General features: G+C 34.7%; 4 protein-coding genes across 6 annotated transcripts; 3 read left to right on the forward strand and 1 right to left on the reverse strand.

Moving 5' to 3' along the window:
* Positions 1 to 1,178: 1,178 nt before the first annotated feature.
* Positions 1,179 to 8,913, forward strand: LOC105978184 (pleiotropic drug resistance protein 3). The gene is made up of 24 exons (XM_013003625.2): positions 1,179 to 1,622; positions 1,703 to 1,826; positions 2,172 to 2,257; positions 2,362 to 2,446; positions 2,553 to 2,712; positions 2,793 to 2,869; positions 2,956 to 3,009; positions 3,102 to 3,192; positions 3,271 to 3,572; positions 3,651 to 3,932; positions 4,049 to 4,362; positions 4,462 to 4,622; positions 4,725 to 4,828; positions 4,916 to 5,069; positions 5,145 to 5,264; positions 5,338 to 5,411; positions 5,526 to 5,858; positions 5,935 to 6,225; positions 6,304 to 6,387; positions 6,498 to 6,631; positions 6,995 to 7,222; positions 7,306 to 7,477; positions 7,694 to 7,948; positions 8,599 to 8,913. The coding sequence occupies exons 1-24, from the start codon at positions 1,282 to 1,284 to the stop codon at positions 8,863 to 8,865; spliced, it is 4,293 nt and encodes a 1,430-aa protein (XP_012859079.2). The 5' UTR covers positions 1,179 to 1,281; the 3' UTR covers positions 8,866 to 8,913.
* Positions 8,914 to 9,528: 615 nt separating this feature from the next.
* LOC148772189 (uncharacterized) lies at positions 9,529 to 9,873 on the reverse strand. Its single transcript, XM_088814880.1, has one exon. The coding sequence runs from the start codon at positions 9,871 to 9,873 to the stop codon at positions 9,529 to 9,531; it is 345 nt and encodes a 114-aa protein (XP_088671006.1).
* A 2,623-nt stretch (positions 9,874 to 12,496) lies between these two features.
* LOC105978132 (hypothetical protein) lies at positions 12,497 to 13,871 on the forward strand. The gene is made up of 2 exons (XM_013003548.2): positions 12,497 to 12,634; positions 12,756 to 13,871. The coding sequence occupies exon 2, from the start codon at positions 12,762 to 12,764 to the stop codon at positions 13,800 to 13,802; it is 1,041 nt and encodes a 346-aa protein (XP_012859002.2). The 5' UTR covers positions 12,497 to 12,634; positions 12,756 to 12,761; the 3' UTR covers positions 13,803 to 13,871.
* A 7,166-nt stretch (positions 13,872 to 21,037) lies between these two features.
* LOC105948594 (uncharacterized) lies at positions 21,038 to 23,657 on the forward strand. Of its 3 annotated transcripts, none has more exons than XR_016034656.1 (5): positions 21,038 to 21,165; positions 21,277 to 21,378; positions 21,866 to 22,460; positions 22,565 to 22,617; positions 23,050 to 23,657. XR_016034656.1 is itself a non-coding variant. In XM_088826282.1 (5 exons), exons 1-4 carry the CDS (start codon positions 21,111 to 21,113, stop codon positions 22,570 to 22,572), a joined length of 735 nt encoding a protein of 244 aa, XP_088682408.1. In that variant the 5' UTR covers positions 21,038 to 21,110; the 3' UTR covers positions 22,573 to 22,617; positions 23,050 to 23,657. The 3 variants fall into 3 exon arrangements, 1 of the variants encoding a protein (XP_088682408.1); XR_016034657.1 differs by having other exon boundaries at positions 21,869 to 22,460; XM_088826282.1 differs by having other exon boundaries at positions 21,891 to 22,460.
* Positions 23,658 to 24,805: the final 1,148 nt, after the last annotated feature.

Consider the following 24,805-nt stretch of genomic DNA (forward strand, 5'->3'; position numbering starts at 1 on the left):
TATACAGTCAAACATCTTAAAATATAGTTGACTTTTTTCTTATTATATCATATGATTGGTACACTTGGCCATTTGTATTTTGGCCAAATTAAAGTATTATTTTTGACTTTGAAAGTTAATTCTTTTTATTGTTTAAATTTTTTAGTTATAGAATTTTGACTAATTGAATCTACACAATGATTTTATAAATTTCTACAATAAAGATAAATTTTAACTGATTGAATCGACACGTTGATTTTATAATTTTCTTTAATAAAGATAAATTATGACTAATTATAAGATCTCTATATATGTGGAGTGCATATGTTCATGTAATGTTAAGTCTTCAGGTGGAGCTCACTTTCTATGAATTTTCTTACAAGTCCACTTTTGCAATGTCAAATTTAGTGGATAATATTCTAGATTGTATGGAGTATTCTCAATTTTGTGTCCGTTTTATCCATTCGAGCTTTACATTTTGAAGCAAAATGATCATAAGATATGTTTTTTGTCTTGTATATATCAGACTGTGGTGCATCAGAACTACATTTTTGTAGAAAACGAGTACAAACTACAAATCATTCAACGGAATCTACAAGATTATGTTAAATTTGACACCATTGGACATGTAAGAAGATTCATAGTTAAAGAGTTGTTGTAGTTATCAAAACATGAGGTGGTTTTCGTAATTTCAATTTGTGTCAGAAGACTTATTCCAAATTCAAGATTAATAATTCAACTCACGTCCCTACATAACTTTGCTAAACGATTATTTCATAATTCATATATGCTTTGTCTAAATGTCAACCCCTCGATGGAAGTTGCATTTATTTACCAGAAACCCAATAGATTCTGCCCCTGTAACAAGAAATCAACCCCCACCCCACCCCACCCCACCCCACCCCACCCACCCCTCGGGATTCAGAATTTCCCTCCAACATGGCCTGTATTATTATATTATTATAAACACTAATACGTATATAATGTAATATATATTAAAAAAAGTATATAAACAATTATGTTATATATAAAGCGTAAGATTTAGCCTTGGCTTTTTTCCTTTAGACTTTTTCCCACTTGAGAATTCTTCTGAATATTGATAGTGATGATGCATTGTCTCACCTCATCAATCTTTCTTTAATTTTATTAAATAAATTAATATTATATAAATAAACAGAGGCAGAAACCAGAAATATAAAGCTATATTTAAAGCCTGTTTATCTTTAGTTAGTTACATTTCATTATATATCAAATTTGCAAACATAATTTTCCTACACAATGCATTTGTTTTGAAAAAAAAAAATGGATCAATTTATCGGGAGAGATGAAATCGAGTCGTTCGGGAGAAGCCTCCGGTCGTCGTTCCGGCGGAGGGGCCAGAGTTCCCGGAGCATCTCGGCATTGAGCTCGGAGAGTATTCTCGACGAAGACACCGTGGCTCAGTGGGATGCCATCGATCGCCTCCCAACGTTTGAACGGCTGAGATCTTCTTTGTTCGATCAAGAAAACGAAGATCAAAGGGTTGTTGTTGATGTTACTAAGATTGGCGCTCCCGAGAGGCATTTGTTCATCGAGAAACTCATCAAACACATCGAGCACGACAACCTCAAACTTCTTCATAAAATGAGGAAACGAATCGATAAGTAAGAATCCATACACACACAGACATATATATGTATGTATGTATATATAAGTCAAACTAATATTTTAATTTTATATGCAGAGTTGGAGTGAAACTTCCGACGATTGAGGTACGGTACACAAATTTGTGCGTCGATGCAGAGTGTGAGGTTGTTTACGGAAAGCCCCTCCCGACGCTATGGAATTCTTTGAAAAGTTTACTTTCGGTAAGTATTTGCGTTTGAGTTGTTTTATACATGTGTCGATTCTGCATTCTATATGTTACATAATTACATAATGTTGAAATAAATATTTTTTTTCGTATAAAATATTTACCAAAAAAACACTATTCTGGCTTTCTATACGTTGTTTCGTATAAAATTCGACTTCTTTTTTCATTGTTCGTTTATAATGTATATAGTTTATAGGCTGATTCTGCAAAATATCTCTGTTTCAAGAAAGGCGGAAAATCCGAAACATAATGGAAAATATTCGTACAATTTCTTTTTAATTTGCACTACATAAATTCTAAAATAATAAAAATGCCGATTTTCGTTTATATATATCGATAGGATATGACAAGGTTGCCTGGTTTGCCATCACAAGAGGCTCATGTAGACATCATTAAAGATGTCAGTGGTATCATTAAACCCGGGAGGTAATAAGCTTTTTCGTTTTTTATTTTTGTCACATTATTATTTATTATAAAATGAAGAAAATGAAACCGATTTATCGCTCGTTATCGATTATTTTTAATTGCAGAATGACTCTACTACTCGGTCCTCCGGGATGCGGCAAGACTACACTGTTGAAAGCTCTATCAGGAAGTTTGGATAAATCACTACAGGTGAATTTTATTTTTTTATTTCAATCATATTTATATTATCTGAACTTAAATAATTAATTTATTTATTTATTTTAATTTTAATTTTTAATTTTTGTTGCTAAAATAGGTAACTGGAGAGATATCTTATAATGGATATAAATTGGATGAGTTTGTACCTCAAAAAACATCAGCTTACATAAGCCAATATGATCTGCATATACCTGAAATGACGGTTAGAGAAACGCTCGATTTTTCGTCTCGATGCCAGGGTGTCGGTAGCAGAGCAGGTAAACTCGAAAAATCTTTATTTATTTATTTATTTATTATTGTTTAATGATAATAAATATAATGTTCGGTTATTGTAAAGATATTATGGCCGAGGTGACGAGACGGGAGAAAGAAGCGAAAATTATTCCCGATCCGGATATAGATACTTACATGAAGGTACGTACCCTTTCGTGCCTTATGTATTTTCCGACTCTCGTTTTTTTTACATGGGTATTAAATATCGGAGTTCGTTTTTCGTACAGGCAATTTCGGTGGAAGGACAAAAGACCACTCTTCAGACAGACTACATATTGAAAGTACATTTTATAATTTAATTTCCTACTAAATTTAATTAGTAACTCATCCATCACGAGACAAAATTACATATTTACCCCTGCAAATTTTTCAGATTCTCGGTCTCGATATTTGCTCCGATACCCTTTTCGGAGATGCAATGCGGAGAGGTATATCCGGTGGCCAGAAGAAGAGACTCACAACAGGTAATTAAGTTTCATTTGTGGAACTTCTAATACATATATACATATTTTTTTAACTACTATACATAAACATTTGTACAGGGGAGATGATTGTGGGACCCACGAAAGCATTATTTATGGACGAAATATCGAACGGATTAGACAGCTCAACGACTTATCAGATAATTTGTTGCCTTCAGCAACTTGCACATATTACGGACGCAACTATACTCGTCTCACTTCTTCAGCCTGCACCCGAAACATTTGATCTCTTCGACGAAATAATTTTAATGGGGGAGGGCAAAATCGTCTTTCACGGCCCTCAAACCGAAGTCGTGGATTTTTTCAAGGGGTGCGGATTCAAATGCCCCGAAAGAAAAGGAGTGGCCGATTTTCTCCAAGAGGCAAGTACACTAAACAATTCATAAAAAAAATAATTATTTTTCGTGTAATACTAAATTTAAATATATTTTTTTTCTCAGGTTATATCTAGAAAAGATCAAGAACAATACTGGGACGAGGACCGCAAGCCGTACAGATACGTATCGATCGACGAATTTTCGAAGAAATTCAAAGAGTCCCCACACGGGAAAAAGATGAACGCGGAACTCTCATTGGCGTTCGATAAGTCGAAGAATCACAAGAATGCCATTAGTTTCAGCGTCTACTCACTCCCGAAATGGACTCTTTTTCGCGCGTGCATGTCGAGGGAGTTTCTTCTCATGAAACGGAATTCTTTCATTTACGTATTCAAAACTGCTCAGGTAATTAATTAAAAGCCGAATTGCAATATCGAACAATTCCGCATTTTTGCTTTCATTAGTCACTTCAACTCGTCCGTTTTCTTTTTTTTTTCTTTTTTTTTTTTTTTTTGTTGCAGCTCGTTTTTATTGCGTCGGTGACGATGACGGTATTTCTAAGGACGCAAATGGGAGTTGATATAGTGCACGCGAATAATTACTTGGGAGCTCTGTTTTTCTCTCTCATCATTCTTCTAGTCGACGGAATGCCGGAGCTTTCGATGACGGTAGCCCGACTTCCGGTTTTTTACAAGCAGAGGGATTTGTATTTTTACCCTGCATGGGCGTACGCGATTCCAGCAACGATTCTCAAGATTCCGTTGTCGATATTAGAAGCTTTAGTATGGACCGGTCTTACTTATTACGTTATCGGTTATACCCCCGAGCCCGGAAGGTTAGTAGTAACACCGAAAAGAAAAAAAATTAACTAAAACTCGGTTTTTTTTTATTAGTCGAACATCATTTTAAGGATTGGAATAATTTTTTTTTTAAGGTTTTTTCGACAAATGATAGTGATATTTGCTGCGCACATGGCCTCGATATCTATGTTTCGATTCTTGGCTTCTGTTTTCACAACCGTGGTTGCAGCCACGACAGCCGGCAGTTTGGCGATGTTGTTTATATTGTTGTTCAGCGGATTTTTGATCCCACGACGTGAGTAGTTTTTTTTATTCTAATTTTATTGTAACGGTCGAATATTTATCAAGAAGATCTTCCTTTTCTAAATTTTTCTAATTTGTTTTTCCGGTTTTGCAGCATCAATGCCGGTTTGGTTAAAATGGGCATTTTGGATTTCGCCGATGTCGTACGGGGAGATAGCCCTTTCGGCTAACGAATTTCTTGCTCCAAGATGGCAAAGTGTGAGTTTGCTCGTTAAGTCGTCTTCGATTTTATATCAACAAAATGAATGCTTACTTTAGGCCTACTTTCTTGATTTGTTAAAAAAGGAATTCGCCGGGAATAAAACGGTCGGATATCAAACACTTGAAGACCGCGGACTCAACTTCGACGGGAATCTTTTTTGGGTTTCGGTTTGCGCCCTGTTTGGATTCACACTGCTTCTCAACATTGGATTTACGTTGGCGTTAAGTTTCTTGAAACGTAAGAACATCACTAATTAATCTTACTCTACTTAATAATGGTTTGATCAATATCGGAAAAAACAAATGCACGCAGCTTCCGGTTCTCGTGCAATCATTTCAAGCGAACAGCTCGCTAAGCTACACGGAAGTAAAGAACCCGACGACAAAGCTGCAGCCGAAGAGCGTTCGAAAGTCTCTCCTCCTAGAAATAAAGGTAATTTATTATTGTAATTTTGTTTATTTTTTTATTTTTCTTATACTTAATAATGTTTTTCATGTTGCTGCAGATAAAATGGTTTTACCATTCCAACCCCTAAGCATAGTGTTTCAAGATGTGCAATATTACGTCGAAACCCCCGTGGTAAATAATTTAAAACTCGGCAAACCACCGCATTTTAAACAGTTCTCTTACATCATTAAACACTATATAACTAATTAACTAACTCCGATTTTTTTTTTTAATTTTTTTTTTCAGGCAATGAAGGAGCATGGTTTCACCGAAAAAAAGCTACAACTTATTTCCGACATCACCGGTTCATTCAGGCCAGGTGTTCTTACAGCACTAATGGGTGTAAGTGGGGCCGGCAAAACAACACTCCTCGATGTACTCGCCGGTCGAAAAACAACCGGCACTGTCGAAGGTGAAATTAAAATCGGAGGGTACCCTAAAGTCCAAAGCACATTCGCTAGAGTCTCCGGTTACTGCGAACAAACCGATATCCACACCCCTCAAATCACCGTCGAAGAATCCGTAGTCTTTTCCGCTTGGCTACGCCTCGATCCCAATATCGATCCCAAGACAAAATACGTATGATAATTACCAATTTGTTTTTTTTAAATACAAATTATATTTTAAGTAACAATATTTTTTTTTTTGTTAATAGGAGTTTGTGAAGGAAGTGCTTGAGACAATTGAGCTAGACAACATTAAAGACGCATTAGTGGGACTGCCAGGTGTCGATGGCCTGTCGACTGAGCAAAGGAAGCGGCTCACAATAGCGGTGGAGCTCGTTGCTAATCCTTCGATCATATTCATGGACGAGCCCACGACTGGATTAGATGCTAGAGCGGCTGCCATTGTTATGAGGGCGGTGAAGAACGTGGCGAATACCGGTCGAACAATTGTTTGCACTATTCATCAACCGAGTATCGACATATTTGAAGCCTTTGATGAGGTAATATTCAATACGATTTTATTTTTTAATATTTATATCTCCAACAGAATGTATCATGCCATGTCACTATATATATAGTTACTACTATTGAAAGCCGGAGGCCGAATGATATATTGTGGGCCGTTGGGCGAGAACTCATCGAAAGTAATCGAATACTTTGAGGTAAGTCTTTCGTCGTATCGCAAATTTTTAGGGGTTTCGTATTTTTTCTTAATGAGGAAATATTTTTTTAATTATGTTTACCGTTTTATTATTTATATATATAAAAATAGGCAATCTCCGGCGTGCCAAAGATTAGAGATAATTATAATCCGGCTACATGGATGTTGGAAGTCACTTCCGCTTCCTCCGAAGGTGAACTCGCCATAGACTTTGCCGATACATACAAGAATTCCGCTTTGCACGAGTGAGTCCGATTGCCACCAACTTTTTCGTTTTCTCTCGTACTAAGTTAGTCATAAGCATATTATCTCCGATGTCTTCTTAGGCCTCGTTTTTTGGTTCCTAAAATAAAATTAACCAACATAAGAACTTAAGTATTTAGTTCAATTATAGGAGGTCCAATAAATAATCTTCCGATGAACCATTTTTTTCTAGACTTGAGGGCCGGCCCGAAAAGTTATTGGACCAGCCAAACATTCAGTAAAATCCAATCATTTAATTAATCATGGCTAATCTGACCGACCAAACGCGTCCTAAACCGAATAAGATTACATGTACATGGTAGTCAATCTTGTCTAATTTTTTTTCCCTCCAAATTAATTTAAAGGCAAAACAAAGAGCTAGTGAGAAAGATGAGCGTCCCGCCTTCCGGATCAGAAGACCTGCATTTCCCGACCCGTTACTCGCAAAACGGGTGGGGACAATTCAAAAGCTGCCTTTGGAAGCAACATTTATCTTACTGGAGAAGTCCTAAATATAATTTAATGCGTTCGATTCATATGCTTTTCGCGGCTTTTCTCTTCGGCATCCTTTTCTGGGGTCAAGGCAAAAAAATGTAAGCATGTTAATTATTATTACAACATTAACTTTGGCTGTAATAGCATTGCTTCTGCTAATGAAACATCTGCGTTGATATAGAAATAATCAACAAAGCCTGTTCACTCTCCTCGGCGCAATGTACAGCTCAGCTCTATTCTGCGGCATAAACAATTCGTCTTCGGTTCTTCCGTATGTCAGCACGGAGAGAACTGTTCTCTATAGAGAAAGATTTGCTGGAATGTACGCTTCGTGGGCCTATTCGGCCGCACAGGTATTTATATATATAGAGATTTGTTATTTTTCGAGCTGTCAGTTTCTATTAAAAAATATAGAGATTTATTATTTTTCGAGCTGTCAGTTTCTATTCAGAAATATAGAGATTTATTATTTTTTCGAGCTGTGGTGTCTATTCAGATACAAAATAATGTTTGTCTCCTTGCAATTTAATTAAGTGTTCACCCCTTTGATTAATTTAATTTTATTATAGGTGATAATCGAGATCCCGTATCTCTTAGCGCAAGCAATTGCATTCACGGTGATAACGTATCCGATGATTGGATACTATTGGTCGGTGTATAAGGTGTTTTGGTATTTCTACACTATGTTCTGTACATTGCTATACTTCACTTATCTTGGGATGATGCTTGTTTCGATTACCCCGAATTTTCCGGTAGCCGCAATTTCGCAGTCGGCATTTTACACGATGTTCAATCTTTTTGCCGGATTCTTGATTCCTCACCCGGTTAGTTCTTTCTTTTGCATGCACATCTTATACTATATATAGTCCATATTCACCAACACATTGCACAAAAGTTTTTTGCATTTAGTAGCCATATTTTATGTGGATTTGTTATTAAACTGATCTCTGTTTTATTTTATTGGCAAAACCTAAAAGCATTTTTTTAACACAAAGCCCCCTAAAAACTTTGTTTTCATGGATAGTTTGCTAAAAAGTAGGGGTGAAAATTGGAACAAATTTTTCGATTTTCACCAATTCTGATTTGAAAATTTTCGATTATGGAAAAATAAATTTCTTCCGAATTCCAATTTCTGAATATATTTTTTTTGGGGTGGAACTAGAATAAATATGAGATTCCGATCTCCCTATTTAAATTTCTGAAAATAATTTCTAAAATTCTGTGTTTTGTAATTTAGGTGACTAAAAAATTGGAATTTTCTGAACTACGCCGATCCGTCCGATTCCCACCCCTACTAAAAAAGAACGAATCGTAGGGGGTTCTTTGCCAATAAAATATCATGGAGAGTTTTTTATTTTAACAATTAGTAAAAATACAGGGGTGCTTAATGCAATAAACCCTAAAATTTATGAATAACCATCATAGCTATACTATGAATTTTGTTTTTTGATAAATTACATAATTTTATTTACAGCAAATTCCGAGATGGTGGATCTGGTTTTACTACCTGGTTCCGACTTCTTGGTCATTGAACGGCATGCTTACGTCACAATTCGGTGATATAGAGAAGACAATTACAGTGTTTGGAGAAACGAAAACAGTGGCGGCCTTTCTGAGAGATTATTTCGGATATCGGCACGATCGTTTACCTCTAGTCGCTGTGATGTTGTTTTTGTACCCTGTCTTTTTCGCTTTTCTTTTCGCATTTTGCATTAGCAAGTTGAACTTTCAAAGGAGATAAGAGAGGATGTATCACAGTGTGTGCTTTAAGCAATTATTTGTTTCTAAATCTTGGTTTATTATATCATTTCTAGTAGGGGTGTGCGCGGGTAATAAAATATGAAACTACGTTTGTCGTCGTCGTCTCGTAAAATACCTCCGATTCCAGCCTTACCGGGGTTATTTAGTGTAGGTCTGATTTGAAATAGATTAGTTATACTAATAACTTTAATTCAAATATTTTTAACATTAATTTCCTTATTTTGCAACGAAGCTTCATACATTCCCAATCATGGGTTTGGATAGTTGTGTTAAAAAAAAAAAAAAGAATACTTTGGAAGAATGGGTTTGGACATACTACTTACTGTTAATATAATTATTATTATTATTATGTAGAAAAAAAATGTTATATTGTTGTACTTTTTATTCTGCATTCATTTTATTTTATTTTGAATAAGTAATTGAAATTTCGAAATTATTATAATTTTTTGAAAATTTGAATTATTCTCAATAATATAAAAAAAGAATGGACTGAGACCCACCAGCCATTTTCAAATATTTTACCTGAAAAATACAAAGTGGCCCATATATCACCTTGACACATGACAGCTTCTTAAAATGCGTGAGTTTTTTCTTTAAAAAAAGGTTTAGTATTACGGCTAACCAGCCAAGTTTGAGGGTAAGACTAACCCTCCGATAGAAAATTACAATCAAAATGAGCAATAGCGTGGGCTAACAAATTCCCCGTACGCTTGACAAAATTAAAAGAACCATATTCTATATCTAGAGAAAGGCGCAAGCACTCATCTAGCAATAAACCGAGGGAAGACAAATTGCTCTCGCTATGCTGTAAAGCTGTGATAACTTGGAGATTGTCACCTTCAACAACCACATTTGTCCACCCTTTTTCCCGCGCCAAGAGTAACACCTTGAGCGCTACCGTCGCTTCACATTCTGCAGGTTGTAAGTTGCCGGGTAACTTAATCACTCTCCACCAAATGCATTGACCCTCATCATTCCTCGCTACCATCCCAACGGAAAAGAAAAGATTCGTCGAAGAAACTGTTGCGTCAGTATTGATTTAACAACACCAACTGGCGGAGGATGCCACGTGCTCTTGTGGACAGACTGTTGGGGGAGATCTTGTGAGTTTGAGCCGAACGAAATATGGCCAGATAGTTTTTGCACTAGTCCACCAAGTCACGAGGAGTTAAGCTCGCTTGCCCTTTATGTTCCTTGTTTCGTTTTTCCCACGCCTTCCATGCTAAAGTCATTGCTACAAGAAATTGATCTGTATCCATATTCTCCTTTAAACCCGCCAGCCAGTTCCATGCAGAGGTGTGATCGAAATGGTGATAATATTCAGGTAAAAGAGACCTCCAACAGTCATTCATTCCACCGCAATTAATGATTACGTGCAAAGCCCTTTCTTCGTCGCGTTGACACCGCCCACAAAATGGTGAGAGAATTACCTTTCTACCACAAATACTCTTGTTCATAGGAAATATATTGTTGCAGAGTCTCCACAAAAAGACCTTAACCTTTGGTGGTACATCAAGATTCCAAATAATTTTCCACTTACAAGAGTCAACACCACTGTTTGAACCGTTTCCCCCGCTACTTCGTTGATCTGAGGATTGAGTAGACGTAAGAATCATGTGGTAACAAGAGCGCACCGTGAATTGCCATTATTCGAGGGATTCCAGGCCCACGTGTCTCTGGCCAAGCTGCTGCCCACCGGAATTTCTAAAATACAACCAATATCCACCGGCCAAAAATATTTGTGTATAGTCTCTAAGTGTCACTGATTTGTCGAAGTGTCTATTAGATCTGCCACTTTATTTGGAAAAGCCGAGTGTACATGTCTCTTGGTAATTATTCAAAAGTTCCCTCCATCTCGAAGTCATGGATCGTCCCAGCCAGAAGTGTCGTTCCCATTACCGATCCGTCTCTTGAGGCCCATCTTTAGAAAATGAAGAGTCTGCCAAATGCTCCGCCACGTCGTCGAGGGTCGGTATCCTATATCCGCATCTATGAAATTCCCATGTGGAAAATAGCGGGCTGCCATAATCTTTGATAACAAGAGATTTGGATTTGAAAGAATTCTCCACGCTTGCTTGGTCACTAATGCCAAATTAAACGATCTAAGGTCCTGAAAGCCCATTCCTCCTTTCTCTTTGGATTTGCACAGTTTCTTCCAAGCAAGCCAATGCATCCCTTTAGTCGTTCCGTTTTCCCCCCAAAACCGACAGATTGTTGCCTCGAGCTCCCTCACAAGGCCAATTGGAAGTAAGAAACAACCAATCACATATGACGGGATCGCCTGGAGGACTGACTTGATTAGCACCTCTTACCGGCTTTAGATAAACGCTTCTCTCCCCACCCTTGAAAAAAAATGCGTGAGTTGGAATGACGCATTATTGTAGAAGTGAAATAAGCTGAAAATGTGTCCTTATTTTCAAAAAAAATGGCCCACATATTGTAGAAAAAAAATTGGCGTTAGTTGTTAAGTGAATGAACATGATCAACTTATGTGTTTTATTTGTGCTCATTGAAATTTAGTCGGAAGATCATTTTAATAAACTGGACGGAAGTTAGAATAACCTTCGAATCGATTTCGCTGGAGAGTTGTGTTTGTGAAATCATCGGCATATAAATATTCAATCGCCAAGTAATAACAATTCATCTATTGCAAAATGATTCTAAGATTCCAGAAGAACTTTGTTTTCGTCGATTACTTACATGCCGATATTTGTTGATTTTATTTATGCATATAACCTTACAAAAAAGTCTCCGATCATGTCCGTCACTAGATAACGCAACATGGAAACGTGAAAACAATTAATTCCTACGAATTAATTCTTTTCGATCAAAGAAACAATCGTAATCGACCGGAAAAGACAGAAAAAATCTCTAGAAAATGTATTAATTTCAAAAATAGTTTAATTGTAGCTATTGCAAACCTATTTATAATACTAAAAAGTAATGAAGTGCTAATAAAACTCGTTAACCTAATTATTTAACTAAAAAACGAGTTAAAACTTGATTCTAATAGATTTTGTAATTTATGGAATAACGAATCCACGGAATCTTAATCTGAATTTTGTATGAATTAACATCCTTCACGAGCCACTTCAGGGCAGCCCGTAGCGTAGTTGGTCTTTGTATGAATTAACATGAATTTCTAAAACCTTCCTCAAATGACGAAAAAAATGACATTTGAGAATCTAAACGACATTTGGTTATGGAAAAAAGGCATTGCAACCACATTCATTCCAGTACGGCATTTCTGATTTGTTCTACAAAAAAATGTTTTTCTCCGATAAAAATGCACATCTTGTTCGTGTTTTAATAAAAAAAAAATTCTTCGATAATTTAAAAAAAAAAAATTACTATATTTTAATATGATTCTTTCATAATTTACATTATTGGGAGAAAATGTGCAACCATTTTAGATTTGAAGAGGTATAAAAATGAAATTGTTCCCTAACTAAATAACCTATTGAGGGAATGCACAATTATTTTTATGTTCAGTTGCTTTAGTGCAGAAACTGAAAATTTGAAGGGGTAAAGTGCAATTTCCCCTTATATATGGCAGGCATAAAAGATGATCCACGAAATATGGCATAAAGAAATGGTCAAATTCCTAAAAACTAACAATAGATATATATTAACACTAATTCAGTTTCATAAGTAATGTCAAATTACGAAACCACGTCATTTTCTCCTTTGATCCGCCGAGACCGAGTTCCGTTCGTATCATCTTAATTTATCGATCTTCATAGCGTCAGGTATAACAAAATATTTATAACCAAAAAAAATATTCTTGAAAATTTTCGTGTTTTCTCAAATGTATATAACATTGTTAAATGTTTAGAAGAAAAAAAAAATTATTTATTTGTTTGTCCACAGGAGGTAATGGCGCTTCAATGTTATCCGAAGTTCCTTCACCGTTTTAAGAAATTAATTGGTGATCGTAATAACGGTGACGATGATATCCAAAGTCGGGACACACCGATGATTCTTCGCTACTTTTGTTGTCCCGATTATCTGAGGATTTCCATTATCGATTGGAAATCCGAAAAAGAATGTAAGTTAAGTGTCCTCAAGACGTTAAAACGTGCTTATTTCGTCGGTTGTTGTAATGGATTAGCCTTGTTTACCTCGGATTGTCCTTCACGCGTGCACATTGTTGTCAATCCTTTATCTTGCAATATGGCAACAATATACGGTCCTTTTAAAGGAGGTGATCCGTGCGGCTTTTTCTTCCATCCTTCGGCGAAGGAATATAGGATTCTCAACGTGCGGAAAATAGAAAAAGATAAATACGAGTACCACGTATACCTATTCGGAACCAATAAATGGAGGAAAATTCCGGATCCCTACTTTAAATACGAACCTACACGCCACTGGAGTCGTAGGAAAAAGGGACAAAAAACGGTTAACGGTAATCCGGCAATTGTGAATGATGCTCTGCATTGGGATATAGGTGCAATAATGGTGTTCGACATGATTAGTGAAGAGTTCACGTTGAGGAGCGCTCCTTTTAAAGAAACCAAAGGAAGAAACTACGTGACGAGGCATCTCTCGGCGAACGAAAATCGCTTGTGTTATTGCCACTTGGGTTGTGAAGAACCGTTGATGGATGTATGGATTATGGAGGACTACGAAAAGTGGTCTTGGGTTAAAAAATACGTGGTTGATCTCGATTTCGACATGAACAAGTATCCGATGGAAAGCGATTTTCGTTTTACGACACTGTCCGAAATAATGGGTTACGTAACGATTGTGGGCACGCACAACAACGAGTTGGTGTTGTTTTGGAAACGCAGAGGAATGTTTTCGTGTCGTTTAGGTTTTAATATAGTGAAGAAAATTCCTTTGAGGAAATCTGAAATGGATTGGCATATGCATGAGTATAATTGGTTGTGTGGCTTTGAGATTTATAGTGCAATTTAATGAGGATAGTGACAAGTTTATGAACGATGCTTATTGATTAATATACTTTTTTTTTTGTTAAGATGTAAATTTATATTGTTAGGTCATCTTCAATCATTGCATTTTATAGGCAAAAAATCACTCTAACGGGACATGTATATTTTAGCTGGCAAGCTAAATTCTGGTTCCCAGCTGCTATATATGTATAGCTGGTGAGTATTCACAAATGCTAAACAAGAAAACGTCAAAGTAATGGCTATTAGGTTTTACTGTTCAAGTTCTTTCCCTTTTTTATATGATAAAATAGTGACAGTACATATATATGACAATAAAATAATTCAAAAGACAATATACTAATATAAAATTGTAAACTATACATGCTATGGTTGGAATGAAATTGTAAAACACATATGGTTAGGGGCGGTGCCTGCGAGGGGCAAGGGGGTGTTGAACCCTCAAGAAATTATTCTTTTTTTTAGATATTTGATATTTTATTTTTTGAATATTATTTTTGATCCCTCAAAGTTTTTGTAAATATGTGTCTTAACCCATTATTTTTTTAGTTTCTTCTCCATAATCTTATATAAATTATAGATAAATATATCACATTTAATATAAAATATAAAATAAGATGCTTAAAATTTGTATTATTTTAATAAACTTTATGAATACTACTTATTTTTTAATATTTTTTATCAATACCTTGAGATCGTGCCATGAATCCCCGAAATATTAAGTGCAATATATTATTAGAATAATTTGAATTAATTTAGAATTTTCTGTGATGATTAAAGTATGATATAATTATAATATATATGATATTTTAATTAAAAATTAGTAATATAAACTTATTTTTTGCAATGTTTTGTGAACGTAATTTTTTTTTCCGGAGCGCTACCCTGAACCCTTAAATTTTAATTAACCCTCCTATGTTTAGATCGTGATTCTGCCCTTGCACATAGTATAAATACTATAGACTACCTATAATAGGTATACCAACTCACGTTTTAGCTATTACCACTGTAAATGCTTTTAGGCCATCTCCAACTCCAAGTAGACACGACCATGGGCCGGTTTTCGGCCCGTTGACGAACCGGCCCAAACCGTTGACCGGTGAACGGGCCCGGTTCTATGAATTGGTGAATCGTGAACCGCCGGGCCGGCCCGGCGGTTCACCCGGATTAAAAAAAAAAAAAAAAAAAAAAGTTGAACCGGCCGTTATTGACTCTTTATTGAATCCCTCCCCCCGCCCCCCATTTTTTTCTATAAATACAGTCACACCCCATTTTTCCCTATAAAATTAAGTTCAAATCCTTTTATTTATTTCCTTTTATTTTTTTCCTATTTAAAATTAATTCTTTTTATTTATTTATCCATAAAGTATTTTTCAAAAAGAAATATATATATATATATATATATATATATATATATATATATATATATATATATATATATATATATATATATATATATATATATATATATATATATATATAATTTTCCGGGCCGACCCGGAACCGGCCCGGATAGGCCCGGAACCGGAATGTAATTGTGAATTTTAGTCCGCCACGTTTTAAAATCAGAATTTTAATCCTGTAAATTTCAAAAGTTGAAAATTTTGGTCCTATCAAGTATCACCTGCTATAATAGGGAATGCAATGGCTAATGGTTGGTTGAATGAATTGACATTTAATTCATAAAAATAAATAAACTAAAAATAAACAAGATGATATAGCTAATGAATTGATTGATTTTGGAAGAAAATTTGATCCTCAATATCAAAGACACCAAAATAATGGAAAAAAATTAACGAATTTATTTTGTATATTTACTTTTTTTTTTTTAATATTTGACATATTTAAAATATATCATCATATTTATTTATGAAGAAAATAAGCATTTACTTAGTAACTAATGTTTAATTAATATTTCATAGCTTTTAATTGATAAAAAGAAATAATATTTAAATTCATACTTCTCTAAATATTTTATTTTTACAAATCTAGTGATCAAAATGAAAGTAATCAAATAATTATCGATACTACAGGGACCTTAAAGTTATTTTAGCATACCTCAAAGGTCTCAGAGGTGTAGGTGCAATTTACCCTTTTTTTTTTTGAAAAAAAAAAATTTAAAATTAACCCAAAGGAAAACGCCTAAAGGCCCTACCCGATTTATTAGCCCAATAACCCGATACAAATTGGTAGGGTTATCCGTACAGATTGACCCGGGTTTCTTTCAATATTCAGTACAATATAATTTTTATTTAAATAATTATTTCGTCACTCGAGCTAGCATTTCCACGTAGTCTTCACCTTCAGCGGCTTCCACCGCTGCCGCTCCGCCGCCCTCCGCCGCCGGTGACTGAAACACGTGAGCTCACAATTGTACGCCGCAATATTTAAAAAAAAAAAGTCCGTTGTGCTTAGAACATTTGGGTGAATAATTTTGTGATCAACTGTTGGCACGAGATTTCTATTTGTGAAGATTGAAGAAATCCGCCATACGTGGAAATTAAAGATTGGCAAAGATTTGTTTTCCATGTTTATTTTGGAATTAATTAGAGTCCTATTTTTGTAATATTGTTATTAGGACATAGATTTATTTCCATGTATTATATTCTAGTTAGGTATCTTTTGTACTTATCTAGAATAGAAGTAGAAATCGACTAGGATTCTATTACCTAGTTAATCGATTTCTTAGGGCCCAAGTTAGGTTTAGGGTGGTGGATTTCGTGCCTATATAAGGCCCTCAACCTCATATGAGTCCGGTGGAGCTTTAATCGAAAATATCCCAGCATAAAGGCTTTGAAGGGTGCAGCCCGTGCTGCAGCCCTGTCTGCACGACAGGTGTGGCAACAGAACAGGTTTCTTCTACCAGGCCATAAAGAAGATCGGCGTTTCGGGAGAAGTGCTTAAAAGATCTCGGGAGAGGTCGATCCGCCGTTTGAAGGAAGTTCAACATTGGAGGAAGTCCAAGAGTGCGGATGGAGGAATTGCTTTGATTATCAACAAGTTCGAGTCGTGTGCAAGAACGGCGTATCACATAAAGAGGGAGTCTTTAGTGTTTTATTAAGTCCTATTAATGTACACATAAATCTGAACTAGTTTTGCAAGTCCTCGTGGATGTAGGGTACGTTTGTATCCGAACCACATTAAATTGTTGTGTTCTTTATTCTGCTTTTCGTAGATTTATTACTGTGACAACACAACAATTCTGTTACGTCACCTAATGTCGTAACAAGTAGTATGTCTCAACAGATGAGTAGATATCCATAGGCATTCAAAATTCAACATCAACGATTTTTGTTCAGCGGGAATTTTAGTACCTGATTATGTGTAAATTAATTAATTACTTGATTTTCCCCTAAAAATTAAATTAGGGTTTGTTGTTGTGCAGATTGCGTCACCATTGCAGAGAAGAGATTAATAGAAAATCTGGAGCTGAACAGAAACCTCCTTCACTCCGACGAAATGCAGATCGACAAGACATGTAATTCGAGGTTCAAAAAGTTCTTCAATTTTCGACGATCGGAGCTATTCTCTCTGAAGTGGAAGTAGATTATATTCTACTCATATGTATAGCCGTCGCAGTTCTTACAGAGATCCGAAGCTCGGAATTCGCTTCGTTTCTAAATTTAAAGAGGATAAGACAGCACAAAACTGCAATCAAAAGCCGTAGAAACACATTGAGGAACGCGGCTCGAGACCTTAGTAATCAGCTCACGGAGCCTTACAATGGAGTTGTTATGAGCCCGAGCGATGCCACCATCGAAATCCGTTCTGCTCGAGCTCGAGTCTCGCACGTGACATTATCGGTTTGGGAGATAATCATATGGCATTGCCGGAATGGAGTGGCGTAGGATCTTTTATCTATCTTGTTGTGCTAATTGGTTTCTTGGCCGGGTACTTGATTACGGGTAATTTGTTCTATAGCTTTCTGTTATGCACATACGACGAATGTTTTTTAAATGTTTTCTTTTCTTGATATTTGTTTCTTCTTTCTTTATGTATCGGCTAATTAAGGAGAATTCATTTAGCGTCTTTCCAGCAGGCTCGGCCATGTTTTTAGGTATGCAATTTTATTTCTCAAGTTTGTTATGCTTTCACATAAAGATGCTGAATTCATAATATGTAAATGGGCAAATTACGGCAAACCCCTAAGTTATGGTCAAATTACGAAAACCCTCCTCGTGTTTGGGTAATTAAAGCCACCCATCAACTATGTATTATATAAATTTTTTTATGTAAAAATATTTAAAAGGAGGGGTGTATGTAATTACCCAAACAAGAGGGTTTTTTCGTAATTTGGCCATAACTCAGGGGAGTGGCCGTAATTTGGCTATATATATATATATATATATATATAGCATATTACTATTTATGCATCGAAGCTGCACGTACTAATGACACGAATGACTAGAGCTCATACACATATATCGGTCCAGTATATATTTTCTTATGGTATGAAATTTGTTACTCTGTTCGATTTCAGTAATTCGTCAACATATATATAGTAGTACAATTGCAGTTCGATGCAATTTATGTGATTTTCGTGAAGACTTGCACTTGAATAATTTTCCCGGTTTTCCTTTTAAACCACGATACTTCCGTTAGGCATCCATTTGTTCGTTTATTGCATCTGACTTTATAACTATTGTTTACTAGTTTGAACTTTTTATCATATTTCCAGGTTCAGGTTATGGTGGTCGTATCGTATCGTATGCTTAACAGTCAATCGGAGAAGGTTTCAGCTACGTAATGCACATGAGTAGTTTTATTTCGTTTTCTTTGTGAATCTAACTCGAAAAACCGGTTTTAGAGAAGGTTTAATTTGGCCGTTTAAGTAATGCCAAATAGAGTGAAGTTGCTGTGCTTATATATATACTTGAGAACTAGCATGAAAACTATTGTGGAATTTTTTTTTTGAATATTAAAGGAGGATGAAAAGTGAGATAAAGATTGTCAATTGCTCCATTTTGCTTTTGTGGAGTAATTAACTTGACTGTTTCATGTTTAGTGGCAGGATAATCACAGTTAATTTTAGTTTCTTAGATTAGTTAGCATGATAATTACAATTAAAGTTTCGTTTGAGTATATTGATATGACTTATAAGATTAATTTGATTTATTAGGATTTGTAAGTATACAATCCAAGTATTGTATAGCGGTTGGAGTAAGTGAGCCTGTGTAATTTTATCTAGGTTCGAATTCTTTTGTCAACAGTAGCTAGGTGGAGCTTGTCACATATGGTTAGCATAGTGTCGTCCACGTCTCTCGTATGTTTTTTTTTTTTTTTCCTTCTTTTTTTTTTGAGTAAGTATGGTTTGTAATCTATTATGCGTAGTGTAGGTTTATTCGATGCACATATATGGTTGACTGCGAGTTCCTTCGTTACAAAAAAATGTATTGTTATATTATTTTCGGAAAAAAGTGATTGTATTGCATTGTTTATATGAACTAGCATTTTTTTCCGTGCGATGCACGGAATAGCATTTCAAAAGTGAAAATAATAATTAGTTTAATACACGATAATAACAATTATAATAAAATTTATTAGTCATATCGGTAACAACATCAATATTTATACAAACTTAATAATACAAACTCATTTCCAAAAAAATATATATAACTTAAATAATATGAAATTGATCATTAAATAAATGAAGCAATGAATAATTAGAGAAATAGGCTGAAAAATAAGAGATAAAAATAATAATAACAATTAAAAAGATATATATATAGTGGATTAAGATTGTGCTAGTAGAAATTTGGTATGAAAGTAATTATAAAAAAAGTAGCTATAAAATAGGAGATAAAAAAAAGTTATATAAAAATATATTATTAGAATTTCTTAGGTTGCACTAGCGTTTATTTATTATATATATAAAGATGCATGTATTCAAAATACCATATGTTTTATACTAATTTTTTTTCGGCAACTGTTTTACACTAATCGTTAGCATTATTATTTTTAGATACGAGAGCCCGTTTGGCTAAGCTTATTTAAAACATGTTATAAGCTCATACATCTAATAAGATGTTTCAGGAGCTGATAAGCTGTTATATTTTTAGAAATTATTTTTTAAGGGTGTTTGGATATGTAGCTTATAAGTTACTTTTAGTTTTTATAAGTTGTTCAGGTGTTTGGAAATAAAATGTCTGTTTATCGTTATAATGACAAAAAATACATGACACCATTATACCTGCTAAATTTATTTGACTCAAATACTTTTGTTCCTAAAATATTATTATAATATTTACAAATTAATTTTTCAAATAAAAAATAATAATATTAAATTAATATATTAATATAAAATAAAGGTTGTAAAAGAAATGTAATTTTTTTTATAGGTAAAAAAAATAAAATTTATTATTGAGATAATAAGAATATTTGGGTATTTTTATATACATATAAAATATAAATTGTCAATAATTATTTTTTACAATTATTATGATTATTATATTTTAACTAATTATTAATCTTGATTACAAGAATATGTTGTTTTGATAAAATATAAATGTTATTAGTATTCATGTAATATAATGAAGTATTCGATGATAATTTTGTATTTTAAGTGTTTTAGAGGGTGTTTGGCTAAGCTTATTTTAAACAGCTGATAAGCTCTTACGTCTGATAAGATGTTTTAAGAGCTGATAAGCTGTTACATCTTAATTTTGGGATTAATTTTTAGAGTGTTTGGATAATGGGCTTATTTCCTATTTTTACTCATTAAAAGATCTTAAATAAAAAGGTGGGGTAGATGTACTTATTTAAAAAGATCTTATTTGCTCTCTAACAGCTTATTTAAAAAAAAATTAAGATCTTTTTCTAAAAATTTACCAAACACTTTGGAAGAGCTTATAAGCTCTAAAACATCTTATAAGCTCATTTTAACATCTTATAAGGTTAGCCAAACACCCTATTAGTAAAGAAGCAAATAAGATCTTAAAGAGAAAATGTAGGGGTGTGTTTACTTTTTCAAAAACATTTTATAAGCTGCCTAACAGCTTATTTTTGAAAAAAGAATAAACTTTTTTCTAATTTTTTTTTCCAAATATTTTTTAACAGCGTATAAACTATTAAACAACTTATAAGATATTTTTAGGAGCTTATAAACTTAGCTAAATAAAAAATAAAAAAAAAAGTGTGTGTACTGGGGTTGAGTTTGGATAAAATATCATTCACAAGGCTAAGGGCCCTACCTATTTTACCAGCCCAATATCCAATACTAAATTACTAATTCTTCCTACATGGGCAGGGTTATCCGTACAGATGACCCGGCTTATTTAATAATAATTTTTCCAGGGATTTTGTCAACGAACAAAAAATGGAGGCTTCCCATTTTCGAATGTGGCCAGTGGAGATGAATTTCAGTGAAGAAGGTAAACAATTAAAATTTACTTTTTTCACTTGATTTGAATATTTTATTCACAAAATCACCGTGCAGTATAATTTTGTTTTTTAATAAATCATTTTTAATTTTTTTTAAAAAGATTTCAGGGAATCACTTGAGCGAGCACTTCCACCTCGTCTCCACCTTCAACCGCTTCCTCCGCTGCCGGTAAGCCTCCCTCCGCCGCCGGCCACCGAAACACGTGAGTGAACAATTCATATTGTTAATTCCTTCACTATCATTCATATAAAATTTGGGGCAAATTACGGCCAACTCTGAGTTATGGTCAAATTACGAAAAACCTCTTTTTTTTTTGGGTAATTACAGCCAACTCCTTAACTGTGTATTATCTTACGAAAAAAGTTCCTCCGAAAGTAAATTTAAGGATGTTAATTCGGTAAAAAATCGAACCGAAATTTCGGTACGCCAACATTTCATACCATTTACCGAACCGAATATACGATTTGGTTGGGTAAATCACCGAATTACGTAAATTTTATTGAAAATATTTAAAAGGAGGGGTGACTGTAATTGCCCAAACAAGAGGGGTTTTTTTCGTAATTTGACCTTACCTCAGGCGGTGGTCGTAGTTTGCCCTAAAATTTGTCAAACATTGGGTGAATCCGTGAATGATCGCGTAATCACGATTTTTTCTGCGTGTAAATTAATACTCGATTTTGCCCTAAAAGAAGATTAGGGTTTGTTGCTGTGCAGATTGCGTCACCCCTTCGGAGAAGAGGGCAATAGAAAACCTAGAATTGAGCAGAAACCTTGTACACTGCGTTGAAATGCAGGTCAACAGAAAATGCAACGAGGAGTTGATGAAATTGTTGAAAAAAATCGGGGGCCATGGTTTGATGATGGGGGCAACAACTTTGGGTTTCCTGTGTTATTTTAAAGAAGAAAGACATCCGGCTGTAATGGCGTGTACGACCGTGACATTTATTACGGAGATTATAAGAGAGGAAATCAATTGCTATTTTGCGTTAAAGAGGTTGCGGCCGCGTAGAAGCGTAATCAGAATGCGTCGAATCGTGTTGAGGAATAGAGTTGGAGAGCTTCAGGATATGTTAAGGGAGCCGTATAACGGATTTCTTATGAGCCCAAACGACGCCACTATTGAAATTGATTCGGCTCGAGCTCGAGTTGGTCGAATTGAGGATACCCTTGTGCGTGAAATTGGACGTTTCGAAGTGAGTCATACGAGATTCTTGATATTGACTTTTTTAGCATGTGTTATCTGTCTCGTGGTCGTATTTTCTTCGAGCTGGTTCTTGGGTAGAGGTAATTAACTTGCTTTCGTTTCTCTATTTTGCACATTTATTGAATTTTCTTTTTTAGTTAATCATGTTCGTTTGTTTTTCCCTTATGTATTGGCTATGTTGCAGTCCTTTAGCATTATTCGAGAAGTCTCGGCCACCTATGTACTTCTATATCCTAGGTATGCAATTTGATATCTCGATTTTCATGTTTATTATGCTTTCGTATTAAAAAAAAATTGTGCGTCTTTTTATGATGTTTGGCCAATTATTATGGTCAGAAATATATTAGCCAGGGGTGTAAGATTTCTTGATAGCTTTGAGGAAACTTGTTATTTATTTACTTTTTGAACAAAACGGAAACCGTTATTTGTTTAAGAAGTCTCAACTTATATTTGGTGTTGTATGCGATATTCGCGACGACTTTTGCAATTCTATCACTTTTCCTTTTGTGCCCATGATATATAGAGTCGAGAAATATCATCGTCTAAGATAAAGGCGTAGATATTTCCACTAGTATTTATTTATTGGGTTGTTTCTATTTGTTGCTTTATTTATATATGAGACTGTTAAATATAATTCGATAGCTCTTAAATTATATTATGTGATTCCAGGTTCAGGTCACGGTGGTCGTATACCTAACAATCGCTCGGAGAATTTTCAGTTACGTAATGCACATGAGTAGTTGTAATTCGTTTTCTTTGCGAATCTAACTCGGCGAAAAGGTTGTAGATAAGGTTTAGTTTGGCTGTGTTATTAATGCCAGATATAAATAGAGTGAAGCAACAAATTGTATAATTGTTTTGAATCTTAAAAAGAGGGATGAGATCAAGATTGTCAATTGCTCCAGTAAAGAGCAATGATTGTCTACTCTATGTTTAATCAATGGGTAAATTACTACAACCTCCCCGAGGTAAAGTGTAATTACAAAAAAAACCCTTTTGTTTTGAGATATTGCACACAATCCCCTGTAGTTTATAAGTTTCTTACATCCATCCCAACAAAATGGTGCTAATGTAAAAAATCTACAAATTGCAAGGGTAGATGTAATTATGAGAAAAGAGGGTTTTTTTTGTAAATACACCTTACCTCGGGGCGCAGCTGTAATTTACCTTGTTAATCAATTTGTTTCCTTTCTCCCCTCTTAAATACGGCTTATATCTAAGTGTAATATATTTATCAGGACTTCGTTCAATTTCAAATATTTGACTATTTTGGATTACATATTGAACTGTTTTTTTTAGAACACTATAACTTTTTTTAATTTAACCCATCTCCAACGAGATTACAGAGTGGATAAACACAGGAATATCAACCAAACTACAAGGACCGCTCCTAGACAAACGTTCAATTTCATGAGCAACCCTGATTACCTTTTCTAAAAATGTGTTGGATTCTAAATTCTTCAAATGTCTCACCCATCTTCTTTATATCCTTGTCCCTTGATAATGTTCCAAAAATCTGCTCGCAAGCTCATATTCTCCTGGATGGCTGTCGAAATTACTTTTCTAATCGCCTTCTAATACGACCCTCCTCCAACCCATATCACGTGATAATTCAACCGCCAAAAGAGCCGCTTTGGCTACTGCTGAGGTAGGATCCAATGATTGGTTGATACTTCGGGTTTTCCATCCTAGACATATGCACGAACTTGATCTTCCAATGACTCCAAATCTCCAATGCTGCAGATTTCTTCCAAGCTATTTATACTCGCGTCAAAATTAATTTTAACGACATTATCATCCGATGGCATCCATCGCACATAGTTTCTATCTCGTCTTACACATGGCTGCAACACTAAAGTTAAAGGTGCGTGGATCTCATTCCAAAAATTGTCTGAGAAAGCCACAATATCTATAACTCTCGTTTCTTTCCCTTCAAGGATTCGTTTCTTTCCCTTCAAGGATTTGTTTATTTCGAGCATGCCAAATAACCCAGCATAATATGACATTCTTTTAAAAAATCTTGCGATCTATTTTTCTTTTGATGCCTTGCAACCATGTACTCACATTTGTATCGTTAGTATGATAAATCGAGTAAGGGGTGCTGCTCAATGCCCACAATTGACGTGAGAAGGAACAATAGAACAAGCTGTGGATAACATCTTTCTCACATTCGTTGTAGATCACACATCAATTATTATCCAATACCCTTCGATTCTTCAAATTTACACATGTTGGCAGTAGATTCTTACATGCCCTCCATAGAAACATATTTATTACTCACTTACTAAACAATAACTTAGCAAAATGGTCGGTTTCTTAGATTAAATCTTTTTTTTTTTTTTTTTTTTTTGAGAAACAAGTAAATTTTGTATTAAATTTTATAAATCCTGGCCTCATATATATATTTGATTTGTACAATAAAACT

Source organism: Erythranthe guttata, chromosome 2 (genome assembly GCF_056151865.1).
Source record: "Erythranthe guttata isolate IM_541 chromosome 2, IM_541, whole genome shotgun sequence".
Taxonomy (NCBI): domain Eukaryota; kingdom Viridiplantae; phylum Streptophyta; class Magnoliopsida; order Lamiales; family Phrymaceae; genus Erythranthe; species Erythranthe guttata.

What these genes read in the sequence shown, in the direction of transcription:
- LOC105978184 (XM_013003625.2), top strand. Translation starts at nt 1,282, where the DNA reads ATGGATCAATTTATCGGGAGAGATGAAATCGAGTCGTTCGGGAGAAGC. An exon ending in GGGTGTCGGTAGCAGAGCAG is followed by an intron (nt 2,713 to 2,792) that starts GTAAACTCGAAA and finishes GTTATTGTAAAG; the next exon opens with ATATTATGGCCGAGGTGACG. An exon ending in CGGATTTTTGATCCCACGAC is followed by an intron (nt 4,623 to 4,724) that starts GTGAGTAGTTTT and finishes CCGGTTTTGCAG; the next exon opens with CATCAATGCCGGTTTGGTTA.
- LOC148772189 (XM_088814880.1), bottom strand. Translation starts at nt 9,873, where the DNA reads ATGGTAGCGAGGAATGATGAGGGTCAATGCATTTGGTGGAGAGTGATT.
- LOC105978132 (XM_013003548.2), top strand. Translation starts at nt 12,762, where the DNA reads ATGGCGCTTCAATGTTATCCGAAGTTCCTTCACCGTTTTAAGAAATTA.
- LOC105948594 (XM_088826282.1), top strand. Translation starts at nt 21,111, where the DNA reads ATGGAGGCTTCCCATTTTCGAATGTGGCCAGTGGAGATGAATTTCAGT. An exon ending in GATGAATTTCAGTGAAGAAG is followed by an intron (nt 21,166 to 21,276) that starts GTAAACAATTAA and finishes TTTTTTAAAAAG; the next exon opens with ATTTCAGGGAATCACTTGAG. An exon ending in GCCGCCGGCCACCGAAACAC is followed by an intron (nt 21,379 to 21,890) that starts GTGAGTGAACAA and finishes GTTGCTGTGCAG; the next exon opens with ATTGCGTCACCCCTTCGGAG.